General features: G+C 47.7%; 1 protein-coding gene across 4 annotated transcripts in view; it reads left to right on the forward strand.

The window, feature by feature from the left end:
* SLC1A1 (solute carrier family 1 member 1) overlaps positions 1–23,221 on the forward strand; it is an 805,722-nt gene that overhangs the window by 726,648 nt on the left and 55,853 nt on the right. Inside the window, exon 12 of one of the 4 annotated variants that reach the window (XM_029613493.1) lies at positions 7,427–7,539. The exons of the other annotated variants lie outside the window; for them this stretch is intronic. Coding sequence (XP_029469353.1) covers positions 7,427–7,493 — 67 coding nt within the window. The 3' untranslated portion in view covers positions 7,494–7,539. The remainder of the gene's footprint in view (positions 1–7,426; positions 7,540–23,221) is intronic. 4 annotated transcript variants of the gene reach the window in all.

Consider the following 23,221-nt stretch of genomic DNA (forward strand, 5'->3'; position numbering starts at 1 on the left):
CGTGATGTACCAACACCCTTCCACCTTCCCGGTAGGGTGCGGATGCCCTTTACCAAATTCCACCCCAGTTGTAGTGCCTGTTGCACGTCATTGGGTGCATTTGGTGCAAGTCAGGACATCCTCAGCTCGGTACTCACCCATTTGTGAGGACAACCATCCTGCTTGTCCTGTGAGAAAGCAAATGTTGCTTACCTGATGTAACAGGTGTTCTCACAGGACAGCAGGATGTTAGTCCTCACGAAACCCGCCCGCCACCCCGCGGTGTTGGGTTCGTTTTAGTTTTTACTTTTTAGGCACTGCCTGTAGCTTTGAAAATCAGACTGAAGGGAGACCCCTGCTGGCTGCAGGGTCAGTGCCTTGCTGGGCATGCCCAGTAGGGGCCAGTCAAAGTTCTGTTTAAACTTTGACAGAAGTTTTCCGTGGTGGGCTCCATCCTCGATGTCACCCATTTGTGAGGACTAACATCCTGCTGTCCTGTGAGAACACCTGTTACATCAGGTAAGCAACATTTGCTTTCCCAGGGGAAGTCTGGAGCTTGGTATTCATCCATATGTGAGGACTAGCATCCTGCTTGTCCTAGGAGAAAGCACAGTTGCTTACCTGTAACAGGTGTTCTCCTAGGACAGCAGGATGTTAGTCCTCAGGAATCCTGCCTGCCTTCCCACGGAGTTGGGTTCTCCTTTTGGTTTGTTTTTCGCTCGTATTTTTCATCTATATTACGAGACTGAAGGGGGACCCCACGTGGACCCATGGATAGCAGCATGCTGGGCATGCTCAGTGTGCTGGTCAAAGCTTCTAGAAACTTTGACAAAAGTTTTCTGTTCCAGGCTTGATCAGATGATGTCACCCTCATGTAAAGACTAACATCTTGCTGTCCTAGGAGAACACTTGTTACAGGTAAGCAACTGCGCTTTATCAGATTCCAGTAATTCTGTATCCTAGTGCATTCCCACCAAATGTGGTACATTGAGCCTACATCATCCCCACAGTGCCAACGATCTGGTGTTGTGTGCATACATTTCATGAAGTTGTTCCAGAATTAAATACCACTGATAAAGTACTTTATATCCATTTTCAACTAATAAAGTAGAACTAGAATTTCATCCCTCTGACAAAACAAGAGCCAAAATGGCTCTTCAAAAGACATCCCTATAGCTCTCTCCCAGGCAATCAGTAGGTCTCCAGTATGCTGCATATATAATTTGGACACTATTTTCCTGCTTTTCCAAGAATTAGCACAAGGAAGTACCACTAGATAAATCAAGGTGGATGTTCAAACAGAATATAGCCAGATAAGTAGTACTTATCTAGTAATCTAGCAGCCGCTGAATATCCAGTTATACTCAGCATCCACTAGATAGCTGGATAAGTCACTTATCCAGCTATCTAGTTAGCCAACTAAGATTTGGGCGGGCAGTGGGAGGATGAAGGAGGCACTACTTAGCCAGATAAGTAGCAATATTCAGCCTTAACTGGATAACTGATCCAACTTAGTTAGACCTGCTCAATTTATTTATTTATAATCATTTATTTATCACCTAAAAGATAAAAATCTTCCTAGGCAATGTACAACGTAGCTCAAATATAATTTAAAATACACATCAACAATAAGATCATACCTTAAGAAAAGATGCATATCACTTTATCCTTATTCTATAATCTCAATCATGAGGCAAATTTTTTAAGCCTTCCGGAATTTTAACAAATTCCCCCTCTTCTCTCAAACTTAATGGACGACTATTCCACAACTATAGGACCATCCCTGAAAAGGATCTAGCTTTCAAGCAAGAATGGATAAATGCTTTCACCGTTTGTCCCTTAATTAATCTCAAATTTCTACTAGATCTATACCAACTCAGATGGTTTCCAACTGCTTTGAGCCTATTTCTCTTAAAGATTTGAATGCCAGGGAAAGATTTTTAAATTTATATCTGGCATTCACTGGAAGCCAATGAAAATTTAGTAACAGTGGACTAGCTAGAGTTCTCCTAGTACTTCTGGTGACAATACAGACTGCTGTGTTCTGAATTAGTTATATTTTTTGCATTAATTTTGCTGGGAGTCCCAAAAATAACATGTTACAATAATTGAGATGAGAACCATGGCATAAACCACAGATCTTAACACAAAAGAATCCAAAAAAAAGTCTAGTTTGCCTAACATTTTAATTCTTATATAACTACTTCTCACCAAATACATAACATGTTTCTCCATACTCAGTGTTGAATCCAGCTGTACTCCTAAACATCTGACTTCTTCCTTTGGCAGAACCTTCATAGCCATCAGTTTCAAAGTGGCTTCCACCTTTCCCTTTCCTAAATACAGAAACTCTGTTTTCCTGGTATTTGAAACCAATGTATTCTGATTTAAACAAGTTTTCAAGGAATCCAAACAGTTTCCTAATTTCTGATAGCATTCATAATGCATCTGCATAAATGTATGGCAAAAAGCCAGCCCCCCAAATGGTCTCACCCACTTTGCTCATAAAAATATTAAACAAGATTGCTGAGAAGGAAAATCATTGTGGCACCCCACAATCAACATCAACAAATCTGGAAAATTTCCCTTGAAATGACTCAATGTGCTTCCTCCCATCCAGAAAACTGCAACCATTCAAAACCAATCCATTTATACTTACTGCTTCACATCGATTCAACAATAGTTGATCAATCAGATCAAAAGCACTCGATAAATCTAATAAAACTAATGATGCTCCTTCGCCCTTATATACAGCCCGATACTGTAAAACCGCGGGAGAGCGGACGAACGCCCGCTCTCCCGGCGCACGCACCGGCCCTTTGCCGGTGCAAGCTATCCAGTATGCTCCAGCATGCAAATTAGGCGACGCGGTGCAAACGAGGGAAAGGAGGCGCTAGGGACACTAGCGCGTCCCTAGCGCCTCCTTTTGGCCTGGAGCGGCGGCTGTCAGCGGGTTTGACAGCCGACGCTCAATTTTGCCGGCGTCGGTTCTCGAGCCCGCTGACAGCCACGGGCTCGGAAACCGGACGCCGGCAAAATTGAGCGTCCGGTTTTCGGCCCGACAGCTGCGGGCCGAATTCAAATTTTTTTATTTTTTTTTTTTACTTTTTTTTACTTTTGGGGACCTCCGACTTAATATCGCTATGATATTAAGTCGGAGGGTGCACAGAAAAGCAGTTTTTACTGCTTTTCTGTGCACTTTCCTGGCGCCGGAAGAAATTAGCGCCGACCCAAAGGTCGGCGCTAATTTCTTAGAGTAAAATGTGCGGCTTGGCTGCACATTTTACTTACTGGATCCCGCGCGCATACCTAATAGGGCCATCAACATGCATTTGCATGTTGAGGGCCCTATTAGGTGCCACGGGTGGGCCGCGTGTTTTCCTCCCCTTACTGAATAAGGGGTAAGGGAAAACACGCGTCCAGAGCAGGCTGACAGTGCGCTCCGACGGAGCACACTTTACTGTATCGACCTGATAATAAGGGGAGGGCATGGTCTATCAAAGAAACTAGCAAAGACTTTGTGCTACTTCCTCATCTGAATTCAGAAGTTCTACCCCTTCCAAATGAAAGATTTGATACTGGTTTATAGCTGTTACTTAATCTGGAATCCAAATTTTCATTCTTCAATAAAGGAGAAACATTTTACACAATGTGAGGACAGTCCTCAACTCCAAAGATGCATTAATTAGCATCTGAAGACACGAGATCACTTTGTCCAAACAACCTTTAATCAGACATGACGGACAAGCATCTAAACAAAAATAGGATGGTTTAACCTGAGCAATCAATTGCTTCACTTCCAATAAAGACAACAATTCAAAGTTCTCCATAAGAGAATTCATCTCTCCTCCAGGAGCATTCTCAATCTCATCCTTCACAAATTGCCCCCCCCCCCCCCCCAACTTCTTCCTGTTCCTTCACTAGTAAGTAAACTCTTTCCTAAAAATATTTTACAAAAGTATTATAATCAGGAACCTCATCAAAAATTACTTTATTTTTAGATCGAGGCCCTATCAATGATTTAGCCACCTCATAAAGTGCTCTTGGGTTATATTCCACTAAAACCACTCTACTCATATAATATTTTTTCTTAGCTAAAAATCTCTTTAAAATAAGCATTTGCCTTTCTCCAAGAATTCCTATGATCTAAGCTAAACGTTCTACGCCATCTCCTCTCTGGGTGAGGGCAATGTCTTTTAAGTTCAGCCAACTCAGCTGTAAAACAAGGAAATAAAACATTTTTCCTATTTGTTCACACTTTGAACTTCCACTCTTTCTGTTTTCATAGCCTGTTCCATCAGATCAAACCAACTACATTCCCCTCAACTACTTTCCCCCAATAAACATCCACACACTCATGAAATTTTTCAGAAACTATCTTTCCCCAAATTACAAGAAGATTGTAAACATTCCTCTTTTTGATATTTCCCTTCATACTTGCTAAAAGTTTAAAACTAAAATTAATCAAAAAATGATCAGTCCATGGGACCTCTTCCATGCCACCAAAGGTCAATTCCCCTTTGGAAATAACCTTATTCGAGCCAAAAATGAAATCCAATACATGCCCTTTAACATGGGTTGCTCCCTTCACTATTTGATTCAAATCCCCTATTCTCAAAATATCTAAAAATTCTGAAATTTTAAAACTTGACTTAAGATCCTGCTCAATAGCATGTCTAAACTTAGACGGATTAGACTTACCCATCTAGTTCCCCCATTTATTTCTTGCTTTTTCTTTTGAATTTCTTTGAATTGTGGCCCTCCCTCTTTTCTTATATTTATATGTGTAACAATTGGTGTTAATATCTGTCATTGTACACTTTTCCTAACAAGAAGTATTTTCTTGGGTTGTTTTTTTTTGTTTAAATATGATAAAAATAAAGTAAAAAAAAAAAAGACTTACCTGTCTATGTAACATCGTATACGGGGATATTCAACAGCATAGCCGTGCTGCTGAATATCCCATCTAAGGGGGTCATTTATCAAAATGCTATAAGGCGTTTTCACATGCGATAGCACCATAACGTATGGTGCAATGCAAATCCAAAAAAGAGGAGGAGTTAGGGGCGGGAGTGGGCTGGGTTAAGCATTTTGTGAAGTTCTATCGCATGGCTTTAATGCCGATTTTAGCTACATCATTTTCAGTAGCGTTAAGCCATGCAATAGGTTGCGTTAAGGCTTCATTGCATTTTGCAATGTGTGCTTACAGGCCTATTTAAGAGTCTTTGATGATCCTGACTCAAGCTAGGGAGGTCTACCATTTCCAGATATCTAACCACCTCCGCTCCCTGAATTGAAGTATCAGTACTGTACAATTCCTCATAAAATTGCATAAATCTCCACATTTCAGTGGAGTCATAGATATAATTTTCCATTTTTATCCTTAATTTTAAGAAGTTGTCCCTGAACTACTTTGGCTTTAAATTTCGGTGCTAGAATTTTCCCAGCCTTATTCCCAAACTCTCGCTATGTGAGTGTAATCTTTCTCTTCTGGATGTAAGGTTCGCCAAATATCTAAAATCCCCAATTGATGGCAAATATAGGCAACCCCCTTATCTGTAACTGTACTGTGCATCCGAACTGGTGGGAATTTATCAAGGGAGGGATCATGGTAAGTTAAATTGCCTACCAGAAACAAAATGCCTTGCATTTGGAAAACCAATAAATGAAGAATATTTACAAAATATTGGTATGAGTAGGAATTGGGCGCATATAAATTGCATATGGTGACCTCCCTCCCATTCCAATTCCCAACAAGAATAACAAACCAATCCTGAATCATGTCATGCATTACGAAATTAGCTGTATTACCAATAAGAATAGCAACCCCACCTTTTTTCCTTTAGTGGCTGAGAAAAACCAGGAACCCACCCATTCCCTGTGTAATTTTTTACTCGCTTACTCTGTCAAATGCGTTTTCTGTATGCACGCAACAGATGCTTTCCACCTCTTTAAATATTTTTCCTTTTTATGGGAGAGCCTAAGCCATTGACATTCCAGGATATGATTCTATGCATCTACTCTATGTTGAATCCAGATTCCCCTCACACAATAACTTAGTCTAACTGGATGCAGGGTTCCTAGGCTTACCCCACATCTCTGTCCCAGCCCTTGAAAAAGTAAAAAAAAATCTGAATATGGTACTTGAGAGAAACCCATAACCCATCTACAATGATATAATAGGGACATACTTATGTAAGATGCAAAATAGGTTTTCCCTCTTCCGCTCTCCTCCCGTGCCATGCCAATATATAAATCCTACTACCGTCCCCATTTCCACATTACCACCTAGAACTCTCCATCGATCATTGCCAGAAAATATTTTAAAACTATCACTCTCTCTTCCCTCCCCTTTCCCCTCCTCTTCCCCTCGCCCCAAAAACATGCCTCTCCCTTCTATATGGAAGGAACAAGAGTCATGTGTAGTCCTGTGGTTGGGTGCCACGCTCCCAACATTGTCAATACCAATTATCTGTCTCAGTGCCAACCTAGCACTTGGATCCTTTTAAATACTTCCACCTTCACCCCTACTGTTCAGAGCAATTCATGATTCATGGAAGCTTCCACTGTAGATAAGGAAGAGCTGACATCCAACATGCATAACATCTCCAATACAAAAGTCTAAAAAAAAAAACAAAACCCTGAAATCTGCAGCAGCATGCGGATAAACGCAGGAGCTTGAGTCGGTAACTTAGAAGCGCTGAAGAAACATTTCCTCTCCATGTTGCAGCCACAATGAGGTGATTGCAGTCTTGGTCTTGAGATACCAAGCAATAAATCAGACTCCCAAAATTTGTGAAACCCCCGATTGGTGCCTCACAATATCCATGACCACCTTCATAGCAGGCATGACAAAGTTCAACAAACACCAAAAGTTGTGTGCCACAACATTTCGCCGCTATGAATCTTCCCCAAAGCAATGGTGCCAACTATGCCTACAGGGCAGACATTGTGAAAGAGTGCTCACAAACTGCTGAGCTTCCACTGCAGTTTCAAAGATTTTTATTTGGCCATAATGCCATACTTTAAGTTTCGCTGGATACAGCAGTGACAACTTAATCTGTTTCTTGAACAGCACCGCGCAAGCCTGAGAGAATCCCCTACACAGGGTAGAAATGCGAGCTGAGTAATCTTGGAAGATATGCACCCGATGAGCATTATAGGAGAGCTCGGGCTTTCTATATGCTCGCCTCACAAGCTTTTTGTGTGCGATGTTCTGTATTTTAGCAAACACTGTCCTCAATCTGATCTCTTTTTCTTTTCGTGCTCCAAGACGATGCGCCCATTCAATTTTGAAGCGCAGTTTTAATGTCCAAAAGATTTAAAACCTCCAGTAACCAGTTCTCCAGAAATTCTCACAGATTTTGATCTTCCACTGACTCCAGTATTTCCTGAAAGCGGAGGTTCGATCTCCTCGAACGATTCTCTAAATCTTCTATTTTTTCAGCCTGCTCCGAGAGTTGTTTTTCCAAGGACACCATCTTTGCAGACACTGCTATGGAGTCATCCTCTAGCAAGGAGATACGGCCCTCCGACTGATCGAGATGAGGATTCAGTTCGGTAAGTGTATTTTATACCTCCATAAGCTGAGAAGCAATGCCCGACAGTTTCTCATCCAGCGCTGCCAATACCACCGCTTTTATTTCAGTAATTATTGCATCCTGCTGCACTTTGTTTCCTGATGATTCAGTCATCAACACCATTTTGGCCTCAGGCCTGCGTGGCTTTTCTTTGTGCTATCTACAACCTTTAGCAGCCATCCCCTGAGGAGATTTCTGCATGAAAAGGACAATGGACATAAGCCTTGTCAGCTCTGGTAGCTGTTACTTCACAATTGTGGGATAAAATGCAGATTATGAAAAAGATAAGGTGAGCGTGACACCTGGAGCCCAGATAGACATGTCTACCATGGCTCACCATATCACGTGACACCCCCCCCCCCCCCCCCCCCGCATGTTAGAAAATCCGTGGACCGCACACACATGTGCACCAGATTTTATAATCCACACACGCATGTGTGGGCGGCACGCAAAGGGGGCCTAATTTTAGAAAATTGCGTGCGGCAACGAGAACAGGCCTCTCCCAGTACCCTCCCAGTGCACACCAATTAAGGAGTGGACTGGGACGGAACTTCCCTACCCACCTGCCCATACTCCTTCCCTCTTCCCCTGTCCTTCCCACCATCTAAACCCTTTACCCTACCTTTTTTTTTTGCTGCTTACTGCTCCGTTGGAGCAATAGCAACTTGCGCGCGCCGTCAGTCCCTTCCCCGGTACAGCGGCAAATGGCTGCTGTACCGGCCGCCTCCAACCCTGCCCCTCCCCGCCCCCTGGAGCACCCCTTTCCTTTGGCCCAGCACTTCTGCACGTAATGGGAGTTGCGCACGCCGCTGAGTCCCTTCAAAAAATGCGCGCAGCACGCGCAAAGCCCATCTACACACATAACCCCGGATTTTACGCGCGCTGGGGATTTAAAATTTGCCCAAAAATGTATAGCCTGCTGATCCACAGACCTCAGCAGGTTACAATAAACATACATAATAGACATGTATAATAGAGATATGCATCGTTTAAGATTTTCGGGTCGGGCTGCGGTTCGGGCGCCTCGTGGAAAATGTTGTTTTCCTGTGGCTCGTTTTTTGTTTTTGGCAATTTTCCACGAAAAAAAATCACCCTAACCCTTCAAATTGACTTAATTATACCCCCCCCCCCCATCCTGATCCCCCCCCCCCCCCAAGTCTTACTAAAAGCCCTGGTGGTCCAACGGGGTCCCGGGAGAGATCTCTCCCTCTCTGGCCATCAGCTGCCACTAATCAAAATGGCACCGGTGGCCCTTTGCCCTTACCATGTGACAGGGGCTACCGGTGCCATTGGTCAGCCACTGTCACATGGAAGGAGCAATGGATGGCCCACGCCATTTTCTAAGATGGCGCCGGCCGTCCATTGCTCCTTCCATATGACAGTGGCTGACCAATGGCACCGGTAGCCCCTGTCACATGGTAAGGGCAATTGGCCACCGGCACCATTTTGATTCCTGGCAGGCTCGATGGCCCGAGAGTGGAAGATCGCTCCCAGGACCCCCGCTGGACCACCAGAGCTTTCAGTAAGTCTTGGGGGGGGGGATCAGCATGGTGGGGGGGTTGTAATTAAGTAAGTTTGAAGGGTTGGGATGGGTTTGGGGTTTGTTTGTTTTTTTTTTTTAATAAATGTGCCCCTCCCCCTGCACTAACCTGAAAAATAATTTTCACCGAAATTTCGGGGAAAGCCCAATTGTTTTTCGGGTCCTCCGATCCATGCCAAATTGGACAATTTCGTTGTAATTTTCCAATTCCACAAAAACGAATGCACATCTCTAATGTATAATACAACAGAATGAAAACAAATTCAAATAAAACCAGCATAAAAACAAAGCAAAAAATAAAACATACAAGCCTTTTCATTTAACCTGAAATATCACATCCCCTTGCCCCATACAGCTTGTTAGTCAACACCATTCCAAGAATAGTCCCTGGTACACTGCTGCTCTGAGAGAAGCAAGATGTTGTCTACATACGTTTGAAAGTTGCTGGCATAAATCTGTCAGTCACTGATTTTAAATGTTTATAAAGTAAAGCTTTAAAAATATAGGAACATGACAAATGAATCTAAGAAGTCTTATTATGCAGCTCAATTTGAATGTATTAGGAATAATCCAAAGGAGGTTTTAGAGGCATTGAAAGCCTTACAGAAGTATCCAACAAAGCTGGTTTGGGTAAAAACTCAATTCCATCTAGTCTTCAGTGTAATGCTTTTGCACTATTCTGGTTTACAATTGAAAAACTTAGTTAATGACCAATCTCCAGTAGTGGAGAAGGTGAAACAAAGATAGAAGGGATTAAGATGAAATAGGAAATTTTGGGTTAGAGACAGAGTTTTAGGTGAACAAGATTAGTGAGGTATCATCATGCCCTCCATACCCATGTTCCACAATCTTATCAAAAGCCTTAAGAGACAGGGACAGTAACTTTCAAACCAACGAGCGGGTGCACTTTGGTGCATGTGCATTGGTGTGCGCCCAGATATGTCGCCATTTTATAACTTGTGCATACATATGCACACACATTATAAAATATCCTAGCTGCATGCACATGTGTGCACAGTTTTAAGTGGGTGCACGCATAGGCACACAAATCCCGATTCTACGGCGTAAGTCAGGGTGTTTTTATAACGGGCACATGTGCAGTTCATCCAAAGTTCACCTAGTTGAGCGCTAGGTCCTCCAAACCCCCTCCGGTTTGATAGCCTGAACTCCTCCCAGTTACCCCAGACCCTTTTAAACCCGGCAGAAATGGCTATTCCCTGTACGTACAGGATCAGTCCAGACGGTGGGTTATGTCCCCCGTCCAGCAGATGGAGTCAGAGTAAAACTTCGAGGGTGCTGGTATATAAACTGGTGCACCCTCCTAGATCCTCAGTATCTCTCTGACTCCAGCAGATGTGAGGAGGGGATCTCGGTGTTTCCCCAAAGTTTAGGGTTTATTACTCTATATATATATATATATATATATATATATATATATATATATATATTATCCTTCTTTCTTTTGCTGATGGATCAAGTTGTTTAAAAAAAAAAAAATATATATATTTGGTTCCTGTCAGAAGGGAGCCGGGGTGGCTTGGCTCCCCTGTTCAGCCTGCCATCAGGACTGCCTCTTACCTCGTTTATTTACCTCTTCTTTGGATTTCAGGGGTAAGCTTAGGGGTAGTTCTTTTTGGGTTTGTGTTCCTTTTATTCTTACAGCGCAGGTTTGGGCGCATTCTGAGGTGGATGCTGGTGGGGCCAGCCTCTCCCCTCCTTCCCGTTGCGGCGTCTCACCTCCCCCGCGGCCCTGCGACGCTTCATTCCCCAGGGCCGCAGGCGGCAAGGAGGCCCCATTCCCCTGCCGTCCCCGGGGTTGAGGGTGTTTGGGCGGGTGTCCGAAGGCACGGCGAGCCCGCTCTTTCCGCGCCGCGATTTTAGGCTTTCCCGGGGGGGGGGGGCTTCTCCCGGCGTGCTACACTCGTTCTGACCCTCGCGCGATGCAACGCGCGCGCTGTCCGTCCTGCGGCGGCCCGGGCCAGGGCGCCTCGAGGGACGGTCCCTGCGATCGTTGTCTCCCCGGGGGGGAGACGAGCGGCGCCCCGCCGACAATTTCGCCGCCGCGCCAGGAGCACCGCGGGCCTCGAGGGCTAGCCCCGCCCCCGTCTTTGGCGGGAGCGGCGGCCATCTTGGACCTGGAATGCAGCGCGGACTCCGACGCGGAGGAGCCCACGGAAGATTTTTTGCCGGCCGCCCCTCCGACCTCAGATTCGGGGCCTCTGCCTTCCACATCCGGACTCCCCAGGGACCCCCTGCCCTCTCCCTCAACGGGCCCGCTCAGTTTTTCAGCGGACTTTGTGGTGCTTATGCACCAGGCGTATTTACAGAGCCTGAGCCCTCAGGGGGGGGCAGCTTTCTCTCCTCCTCCCGCCAAGGTCCCCAGGCCCTCGGGCGTTGCAGCTGCGGTACCGGGGACCGGAGGGGGCGGCAACAGGTTGCCCCTGAGTATACCACTCTCCCTGGGGGGACCATCACCCTCGCCGAACCTCGGGGGCGACCCAGTGTCACAGGTGGATGACGATTTGGCCTTAGCAGCGCACCTGGAATGCGATGATCCGAGGGTCCTTCGCATTTTTCGCAAGGAAGAATTGGCGGAGCTCATTCCCCACGTTTTCAAGGAGTTGGACCTCGACCCTCCTGTGGAACCCCCGGGACCCCCGGCTCCCTCCGTAGCCTCGGCTACCTCCAAGGGTGACCCTGTCTTGGCAGGTCTGCGTCCCATAGCGAAGACATTTCCCATCCATGATTCGTTTCTCCATCTTCTGGTGCGGGAGTGGGATAACCCGGAGGCGTCCCTTCGGGTCGGCAGGGCGATGGACAAGCTCTACCCTCTTCCGGGGGATTTTCTGGATCTCCTCAGGGTCCCCAAGGTTGATTCAGCGGTGTCCGCCGTCACCAAGAGAACTACCATCCCGGTCACGGGGGGCACCGCGCTGCGAGATATTTCGGATAGAAAGCTGGAGGTCGCCCTCAAGAAGATCTTCGAAGTCTCGGCGCTGGGGGTCCGGGCGGCTATCTGCGGTTCACTGACTCAGAGAGCCGGGCTTCGATGGGTTCAACAGCTCCTCACCTCGCAACAGTTACCGCCCGAGGAGGCAGCCCAGGCTGACTGTCTGGAGGCGGTCATTGCTTATGGGGCGGATTCCCTGCACGACCTGCTCAGGGTCCTGGCAAGGACCATGGCATCGGCCGTCTCTGCCAGAAGACTCCTGTGGCTCAGGAATTGGGCGGCGGACGCCTCCTCCAAGGCGAGTCTGGGAGCTCTGCCCTTCAAGGGCAGGTTTCTCTTTGGTGAAGACCTTGATCAGATCATCAAGACCCTGGGGGAAAATTCGGTCCACAGGTTGCCTGAGGACCGACAGCGTGGTTTTCGTTCGTACTCTGGAACTTCCAGGAACCGCTACCGCCCCCAGAGGCGTTACCGAGGCTCCAGAACACAGAGCCCTAGGACACCTTCCACCAGGTCGCAGACGTGGACGCGGCCCTTTCGGGGTCGCAGACCGGCCAGGGACTCCTCGGCTCAGGGAGCCTCGGGCAAGCCTTCCCAATGATGTCAGGCCAGTCCACTCCTCGCTGCCCCGGATTGGAGGTCGCATCGCTTTGTTTCGCGAGGAATGGACCAACATCACCACGGACCAATGGGTCCTGGATATTGTAAGAGAGGGTTACGCGTTGGAATTTGTGCGAGTCCCCAGGGATCGGTTCATCTTCTCCCCCTGCGGGTCAAGTATCAAGCGACAGGGGGTGCAGCACACGCTGGACAGGCTGCTGACCCTAGGAGCCATCTCGCCCGTCCCCTCAGGAGAGGTGGGCTCGGGGCATTATTCGATTTACTTCGTGGTTCCCAAAAAGGACGGAGCCTTTCGTCCCATTCTGGACCTCAAGGAAATCAACAAGGTGCTCCGGGTCTCCAAGTTTCGCATGGAAACACTCCGCTCTGTCATTGCGGCGGTTCATCAAGGGGAGTTCTTAGCTTCCCTAGATCTCACGGAAGCTTATCTACATATCCCTATTCATCCGGCCCATCACAGACTCCTTCGTTTCAAAATCTTGGGTCAACATTTTCAGTTTCAGGCGCTGCCCTTTGGCCTGGCGACCGCGCCCAGAACCTTCACAAAGATTATGGTGGTGGTAGCGGCCGCGCTCCGGAAGGAAGGCGTTCTGGTTCACCCTTACTTGGACGATTGGCTCATTCGTGCGAAGTCTCTGTCGCAGGGACGGGCGGCGGTCGACAGGGTGGTGTCTTTCCTTCAGTCCCTTGGCTGGGTAGTGAACTTCAGCAAGAGCAGCCTGCAGCCAGCCCAACAGTTGGATTTTCTGGGAGCACGGTTCGACACGGCTCTGGGCAAGGTCTTCCTGCGTCCGGACAAGGCTCAAGCACTGCGGGATCTAATCGTCCGGTTTGCGTCTCTTCAGTCACACACGGCGTGGGACTATCTCCAAGTTCTGGGTTCCATGGTGTTTGCGATCAGCTTGGTGCCCTGGGCCTTTGCACACCTACGGCCCCTGCAAATGTCCTTGCTCTCGAGATGGAAACCAGTCTCCCAGGACTACCAGGCGATTCTCCCACTTCCACCAGCCGCCCGGTCCAGTCTGAGGGGGTGGCTGGACCCCAGGAACCTAGCTCAAGGCTGTTCCCTGGAAATGCCGGACTGGGTGGTGGTCACTACCGATGCAAGTCTGTCCGGTTGGGGAGCAGTGTGTCTCCGGAGCTCGGCTCAAGGCAGGTGGACGGGGGAGCAGTCTACCTGGTCAATCAACCGCCTGGAGACAAGAGCGGTTCGTCTAGCCCTAGTGCAGTTCCTGCCTTTGATCAGGGGGCGAGCGGTTCGAGTCCTCTCAGACAATGCGACGACGGTGGCATACATCAACCGACAGGGGGGCACCAGGAGCCGACTTGTCGCGTGGGAGGCCGCGCGCCTGATGGCGTGGGCGGAGCGTTTTCTGGACCAGCTGGCGGCATCCCACATTGCCGGGGTGGACAACATTCAAGCAGACTTTCTGAGTCGTCAAGCGTTGGATCCGGGGGAGTGGTCTCTCTCCGACGAGGCGATGTCGCTGATCTTCCGCCGGTGGGGGACGCCGGCGATGGATCTCATGGCGTCCGCAGCCAACACAAAAGCTCCTCGCTTCTTCAGCCGCAGAAGGGAGCGCGGCGCGGAAGGCGTCGATGCTCTGGCTCTCCCCTGGCCCACTCAGATTCTACTTTATGTCTTTCCCCCCTGGCCACTGGTGGGAAAGGTGGTTCGAAGGGTGGAGCGGCACCACGGTCAGGTCATCATAGTGGCTCCGGAATGGCCGCGGCGTCCGTGGTTTGCGGATCTGCTCGGCGTGTCGGTGGACGGTCCACTCCGACTCGTGCACCTTCCACGTCTTCTGCACCAGGGCCCAGTATTTTTGGAACAGGCGGAACCCTTCTGTCTTGCGGCGTGGCTTTTGAGAGGAGGGCGCTCCTGAACAAGGGCTACGCTATTCCCGTGGTGGACACACTCCTCAAGGCGCGGAAGGCTTCAACGTCGGTCGCCTACGTGAGGGTCTGGAAGGTCTTTGAAGTTTGGTGCTCGGCGCGGGGAGCCCTCGCGACCGCGGCTTCCCGCCATCACATCCTGGCGTTTTTGCAGGATGGTCTGGAAAAGGGCCTTTCCTACAATTCGCTCCGAGTGCAGATGTCGGCCCTCGCATCCTTGGCACGCGCCTCCGGCAGGCCGGATCCGTCATCTCATCCGGATATATCCCGGTTCCTCAGGGGAGTTAAGCACTTGCGGCCGCCGGTGCGTCCTCTTTGTTCCTCCTGGAATCTCAACTTGGTACTGAGAGCCCTGGGGGGGCTCCCCTTCGAGCCCTTGCGTCACGCTTCCATCAAGGACGTCACCTTAAAGACTATTTTCCTGGTTGCAATAGCCTCGGCAAGGCGTATCTCGGAACTACAGGCGCTGTCGTGCAGGGAGCCCTTCCTGCGGTTCACGGACTCCGGGGTTTCCCTGCGGACGGTTCCTTCGTTCTTGCCTAAGGTGGTCTCCTCGTTTCACATGAACCAGGTGGTGGAACTGCCAGCCTTCCCAGGGGACGCCCCTGCGGCGCTTCGGTGCCTGGACGTCAAACGAGCGCTTCTTCGCTATTTGGAGGTGACGAATGACTTTCGACTCTCTGACCATCTCTTTGTCTTCTGGTCTGGAGCTAGAAAGGGCCGGCAGGCGTCCAAGACTACCATCGCACGCTGGCTCAAGGAGGCGGTGGCTGCGGCTTACATTGGTTCCGGGAAGGATCCTCCGGTGGGTATCAAGGCGCATTCGTTGCGAGCCCAGGCCACTTCCCATGCAGAGTCTCAGCTGGTCTCCATACAAGAAATCTGCCGGGCGGCAACTTGGAAGTCTCTCCACACTTTTGCCAGACACTACCGTCTCCATGTACCGGGGACGGAGTCTGGTTCATTTGGGGACAGGGTACTTCGAGCAGGGTTCTCAGGGACCCACCCGGTGTAGGGAAGCTTTGGTACATCCCACCGTCTGGACTGATCCTGTACGTACAGGGAAAAGAAAATTACTTCTTACCTGCTAATTTTCGTTCCTGTAGTACTAGGATCAGTCCAGACGCCCACCCGGTATGAACCTGCTCGACTATTCTCTACTGTCCTTCTGTTCGCTGCTCCCCCCCCTCTCGGGGGTAGTGGGCTTTTGTGTGTTGTTATGTTTGGCAGTTCTCATTGCATGTTGCATAAATTTGTTCACAGTTTCAATCTTTTGGTTGAGTTCATGCTTGATCCATCATCCTTGGTCTGTCCAGTTTTCTGGCTTGGCTTTGATATTCTCGATACTGAGGATCTAGGAGGGTGCACCAGTTTATATACCAGCACCCTCGAAGTTTTACTCTGACTCCATCTGCTGGACGGGGGACATAACCCACCGTCTGGACTGATCCTAGTACTACAGGAACGAAAATTAGCAGGTAAGAAGTAATTTTCTTATTTTTTTTATTTTTAAGTTACACCTCATCCATAGCAGAAATAAAGCTATGTGGCAATGGACCAGGATGCATGTGTACCGGTATTTATGTGCACATCTCTTGGCCACACACCCATAGCACACCCCTTTTTGAAATCAAGTGAGATGTACGTGCAGTGGGAAAATACGTGCACACCTGAGCAGGTTTTAAAATTTGGTGAGCGCGCATCTCCCAATTTTGGTGCACGGCGGACTTTTTTAATTGACCTTAATATTTCTGGAGCATTATCAAGAATTATTAACCTCTCACTAACTGAAGGTTATCCCATTTCCTCATTACCTTTCCTTACAAAGGTACTTGAGTCTGAAATATTAAACCAATTGACTAGTTTTATTGAGGAACATTCAATTTTGGACCAGTTTTAATTTGATTTTCAGAAAGGTCTAAGTACTGACATTTTTTTGTTATGTATTGATACATTTAGACATGGTTTTGATGGGGGGCAAGGTTATGTATTAGTGTTACTAGACATATTGGCACAGTTTGATACTATTGATCATCAGATTTTAATTTATCAACTGAGAGAATGCGATATTGCAGGTACAGTATTGCAGTGGTTTAGGTTTTATCTCAATGACTGCTCTCAACAGATTAGAGTAGGCTCGGCTGTTTCCTATTGGTATCCAGTAATAACTGGAGTTCCTCAGGGATCAGCTTTGTCCACCACCATTTTTAATATCTTTATAACACCTATCTGTAAATTTCTTGCAGATCTCTGTGTTTATTTATTTTATATCTCTATATTTAAAGATACAAGATGTAACATTCTTCATCAGTAGATCAGGTTGCAGCCTGGACCATTTACACAGAGAATAATTAATTGTTCACTTAGAAATTCAACAAAAATAAATACTGAAGATCCCTTGACTGATTGTAAACAAGAATGTCTCCAATGCCAATATGGCTGTCATATCTTGCCATAACCCTCCAGTTTATCCTTAAGAGCAAATGACAGTCTTTCCATTACTGCTATTTCAGCTGTTACAATTCTCCAGTGATTGAGTTACGGAGTAGATTTCCAGTAACAGGCTACTGTGCTACGGGTGGCATGAAAAACATGTATAGTAAGATTAACTACATATTCAGAGGCTATTCACCCCACTTGCTCACCACCATAAAGGAACTGTGAGTTGACTAGTAGACTCAACTGTTGCCTGTGTATCAGGTTGTACTTGTCCCCAAAACAATTTGCACAATTGTACAGTCCCACCATATGTGTAGATAAGTTGGAGTACTACACCCTCTCCAAAATCATGGACTTGCCATGCTAAATCTAGCAAATATAGAGGGTATCTATATGTCCTATGCAATAAACATAACATTTATTTATTTATTTAAAATTTACAAACATTGCTAGACAATTTACATAAAAACATTCATTCATCACCCACACCTCACTGCCCAGACCCCACACCCCAGCCCGCCCCTTTTCTCTGGCCTGGTACTTCCTCGCGTATTGGGAGAAACACACATGGCCAGGCCATTTCTAAAATGCACTCGGCACGCACATGGCCCAGCCATGAGCGCATCCCCCAGATTTTATGTGCACGGGCCTTCGAAAATTCGGTCTAAATGGGTTGATTTTAAAAAATGCGCGCGGGCATCGATGTGCCCGTGGTTCCCGGTGCACACACATGGACGCACCTATTTTATTACATGCTCGCGTCAGTGCGTGCATAAAATAAGATTTTCATGCGCACCAGATTTTAATGTCCATGCTCGCATGAGCGGACGGGTGGCGACACAATAGGGCCTTCCCCAGTTCCCTCCCAGTCTGCTCCAATTAAGGAGCGGACTGGGAGGAAACTTCCCTATCCCCCTAACTACCCTTCCTATCTTTTCTCCTGTGCTCTCTAACCCCTACCTAGCTAGGCTGATTTTTTTATTTTAATACTTCCTGTTCATTAGAGCAGAAGTAACTTTGGCACACCGGCCAGCTGCCAACGCACGCCTCCACGGGACTGGGCCTAATGGCCGTTTTCCTGGTCTGTCCCTCCCCACTGAGACCCCACCCGCCCCTTTTATCAAGCCCGGCACTTCTACACATATCAGGAGATATGTGTGTGGCTGAGTTGTTTTTATAATGTGCTTAGCTTACACCCGGACACACACATATCCACCGAATTTTGCACGCGTAGGCTTTTTAAAATTACGACTTTAATACAGGCTAAGCAGTTAAAATCTGCAACTCGAATTCTCAACTGAACACATGATCTTAAGTTAAAAGATCGTTGGAATAAAAAGGCCTTTAACATCTTCCTGACTCTTAGCAACATGTGTTGCGATGCTGCCTATAGGATAAGCTCGAGAGCAGTCTCTCAGCTCCAGCCTGACATCGGCCCCATGTTTTTCTCCACGGCAGGGAGCCGTTGTCAGTTCTTCCTTGCGGCTGCCCCCATGCAGCCCGGATGGTGACGCCACTGCCTTTGTCTTCGTGTTGCAGGGGAAGCCGCTGCTGACTCCCAATTTCATGCGGCAGGGGAAGCCGCCGCCATTGTCTCACCTCCGAGGCAGGGAGGGCCACCACTGTCTCCATCTTTTCGCGGCACTGAGCTGCTGCCGGGACGCTCGTTTTGCAGCAGGAGTGCTGCCGCCGACTTCGGCTTGCTCCTTGCAGCAGGGACACCGCCACCGCTGCTGCTCCTCTCCCCTAGGCACACACGCCTCTGCTTTACTTTCAAAGGGCCAGTGGCGGGAAAAACCCTGCGGCCCCAACTGATGATGTCATCACGCTGCTTCAGCCCTATATAAGGGCTCTGCTTCCACTCCTCGGGGCCTTCGTATTGGATCTTCATGGTTGCCCATGGTCTCTTCATCCAACAAAGTCTTCCATGGTCTGCTCCTGTCCAGATGTTTTCGTGTTCTTCATTAGATGTTCCTGGCTTTCGTGGATGTTCCTATTGTTCATTGGAGCTCCTTCGTCGCTTGTCCGGTATTCTCGATGTTCTGTGTTCCTGATGTTCCAGCCCTTGTCCTGATGTTTCAGCCTCTGGCTCTTTGTCCTGCTTCCAAGTTTCCTTCTCTCCACCTTTCCTGGTGTGCCACCATCGTGGTCCATGACCAGCCCATGGGGGGGGGGGGGGGGGCTGTGTAGGGCGCTTGGTGGCACAAGGCCTGTCTTCATGTCTGCAGCACAAGTCTCCAGGAGGTCCTTGCTGTTAACACTGAGGTCTATTCCTGAATCCGGGTTCTGAATCCTGAGTCTTGAATCCTTGAACCCTGTTCCTGGTCTTCGGAGTTCCTTGTTTCTGCATCCATCCATACCCAAGCCCAGAGCCTGCTTCGCTTCAGCGTGGACAACAACCAGCCACGGACGGCTGTGTAGGACATGCTACGGCGCAGGTCTCTCCTGAATCTTCATCATGTTTCCAGTTTCAAGTCTTCATCTTCTTGCCTGGAATCTGCTTCGCTTCCGGCATGGTCCTTGACCAGCCATGGGCGGCTGTGTAGGGCACTCTGCGAGGCAGCACTCACCCCGTACTTGTATCTGAATCCGAGCTGAATCCTGAATCTGAACCTACGTCTTCCGAGTTCCTTGAGTCTTTGTCTGAGTCCTCTGATTTCCTTGAGTCTTCATTTGAGTCTCCCAAGTTCCACAAGTCTTCATCTGAGTCTTCCAAGTTCCACGAGTCTAGTCTTGTTTCTGCCCTCTGCTTTCGTGTGGCCTCACACACTCGTCGTCCCCAAGCAGCGGGTCCGGAAAGGCTACCAGGTGGCTGGAGGGCTACTCTTGAGACCAGCATTGCATTGCTGGGTCTCTCCTGTGCGTGTAGGTCCAGTGGAGGTCTGAGCCTGCCTTGTTCGTTTCTATGATGATCCACGTCTTGATCTAAGTCCAGCTTTGCCCCAGCTTGGGCTTGGACATGTTCACCTCCCATGGTGCGTGCTTTGGGGCTCCTCCCTGAGCTGCACCGTGGTCCAAGGGCTCACATCTTGCTCAAGTAAGCGACCGCAACCCCACACTCACAACAAGGTGTTTTCTCCTTTGAGGCATAGAGGTAGAATGTTCCATAAGGTTCAGTCTTGTATGTAAAATAGACGCTTACGTGATTCGTCTAAACAAACCATTTTAAAAGAAGACACATCTAAAAGCTGTTGAGAAGCAGATCTAAGAGATCTCGTTTGTCGGTATATTTTCAGGACCACATTAAATTTATGAGGAGTCATTCAATTAATCCCTATAAAAATGACACGAGTACTTTAAATTTAATGCCACCAGGCAACCAGTAGCCAATAAAGTTTCAATAAATTGGGAGAAATATGTTGATGAATGGGAATTTGTGCAATTATTCTGACAGCTGAATTCTGAACTTACTGTAGGGCACGTATAGTGCTCTGTGGTAAGCCCAAGTAAAGGACATTACAATAATGTGTTGATGAAATAACCAATGAGTGAATCACAGTTTCTAGGTCAATGCTGTTTAGAAAGGTGCAAAGACTCCTAAGCATTTGCATCTTGAATTATGCATTACGGACCACTTGTTTAATGTGTAGCCGTAGAACATTTGAAATGAAAATCTTAAGTCTGAAGGATATCTGGATAGATAAAGAATCTCTGTCTTGGATAAATTTAAACAAGTCTGTTTGAAGATAGCCAAGACATACCAAAACTTTACCAAGGGCATGTTTGTATGTTCCTCTAAAGGGAACCAAAAACTGAATTTTGTCATGAAAGATTTGGTAGTCTACATCCAGCTCGGCAAAAGCACAACCAGTTGATGCTAGGTAAATATTGCACAACAAGGCTGACAGCACTGAACCCTAGGGAGCCCCGTTTTTTTGTTTATACATAGCTGATTTGGTGTCCATTTCAATAATCCTATAACTTCTGTTATTTAAGTATGATGAAAACAAGTTTAGGGTCACATTCCCAATTCCAGTATCCCTCAACCATCTCAGCATGATAATATGGTCGACCATATCAAAGACTGCTGTTAGATCTAAAAGCACTAATAAAAATTCAGTTCCATTATCAAATCCACATCTAAAAATGTCAAATGAGGATAAAAGCAAAGTCTCAGTATTATGACCAGGTCTAAACCTGTATTGTTGGATATCCAAAATTGAATTATCATCAATAAATGTCTAAAGCTGTTTTAGGAAGACTTCCTCCAAAATTTTTGTAAGTGAATGGCAAATTAGAAATGGGCTGATAGTTTTTTTAAATTGTCTAGGGCGAGATGTTGGCTTTTTTTTTAGAATGGATTTTGCAATTGCAGTTTTGAGGAGCACAGGAATATAGCTTTCTATGAGTGAAAAATTCACTAATTTGCTAGTGTATAAAGCAATATCTTTCCTAAAACAAACGAAAGATGCATTGGAACATTCGTTAAGTGGACAAAAATTGTTTTTTAATGTATTTCTCCCAGGACAAGCAGGATGGTAGTCCTCACGTGTGGGTGACGTCACTGGACGGAGCCCTATCACAGAAAACTTTTCTGTCAAAGTTTCTAAAACTTTTGACTGGCACACTGAGCATGCCCAGCATGCCATAATCCCTGAAGCCACAGGGGTCTCTCTTCAGTCTCTTTTTTTTCCGTGCTGCAGTTTGCCTCGCGGTTAGGAGCTCTGTGAGAATTTTCTCACACAATTTTCTTCACGGAAAAAAATTTGAAGATTACTTCATTAAAAAGTTCCCTCATAGGGGTCTCCCATCGCAATATTGTTTTTCATGGCTCGGTGATTAAATTCACTGTCCCCGGTTGGTTCCTGCCCCTACCTTTTTCAGTGTCCGCAGGCCATCAACAGTTTTTGGGCCTGAACCTCTGCCATCATGGCAAAGAGTTTATGAAAATGTCCAGAATGCCCCCGTACCATGTCGATTACCGACCCACATGATGTCTGTATGCTGTGCCTCGGCTCATCACACGTTTCTCACTGCCCAAGTTATGCCCAGATGACGCCAAAGGGTAGGCGGGCTCGCCTCGACAAGAAGGAGACCCTGTTTAAAATCAAGCTGACTCCATCGACATCCACCCAATCGTCACCGGTAGGAGCATCGAAGAAATTAGTCATCAAACCTCGCCGTGAGCACCAGGGCAGCGGTGGTAGTCCGTCACTGACTCCTTCTAAGGCATCTGTATCTTCTATCTCGGTGCTGGAGAAAGAGCGGACCAAGCACCGAGGGAAGCACCAACACCGGTACCGCATCAGCTTCGATGGCTATCGAGCCGCTTGTGAAGAGGACATGGGTAGAGGAGCCTTTAACACCCTCTCCACCCAAAAAACCAAGGCGATCCCCACCGATATCAGTGCCGGATACTGAGCTCCCACAGGTCCCTGTGGAGCTGCCAGTAGCACCTAGTCTGCCACCCCCTGTAGCTGCGATATCTGCACCAGCTTTCAGGGAGGAACTAGACAGTTTCATCCACCAGGCAGTGTTCGATGCTCTCAGAGATTTACAACCATCAATGCCGACCCCCACACCGACACCGGAGCCATCGATATTTGCACCGTTGCTGACCAGACTGGATACACTCATCGGTGCCCTTCCAACACAACCCAGGCCACCGATGCCAAAGCAACTCACAAAGCCTCTAAAAACCCCGATTCCCATTCTGGGGTCCTCAGACGATGAAGGCACGGACTCCAGTCCCCTTTCACCAATGCCGGAACCGATGCCTGGTCCATCAGGGCTCTCAGGACTGAGAGGCCCTCATTTTCCCTCGATGCCTCCGGTGCTGCCGAAACCCACATCGGTGCCACCGCATCTTTAATCAAGGCTATTGAAGGATCCATTGGTGCCAACATGTCCTACAGTACCAACCTTCTTCTCTCCTTCAGGATCTCAACTAGAGACCTTTTCTGACACATGGGAAGATGTTTACACAGACACATCCACGGAGGATATCTTATCAGAACCATCTCCTCCGGAAGAAAGGAGAAAATCTCCCCCAGAAGATCTCTCCTTTGCCAGTTTTGTTAGGGAGATGTCAGAGATAATCCCCTTTGATCTGATTACAGAGGAGGACACATGCCATAAAACATTGGAAGTTCTCCAATTTGTTGATGCTCCAAAAGAAGTTTTGGCTATCCCTGTACACGAAGTGCTAGTGGATCTCCAACATCATCTCTGGGAGCATCCTTGTGCTGTCCAGCCAGTAAATAAAAGGACAGATGC

Source organism: Rhinatrema bivittatum, chromosome 1 (genome assembly GCF_901001135.1).
Source record: "Rhinatrema bivittatum chromosome 1, aRhiBiv1.1, whole genome shotgun sequence".
Classification (NCBI taxonomy): domain Eukaryota; kingdom Metazoa; phylum Chordata; class Amphibia; order Gymnophiona; family Rhinatrematidae; genus Rhinatrema; species Rhinatrema bivittatum.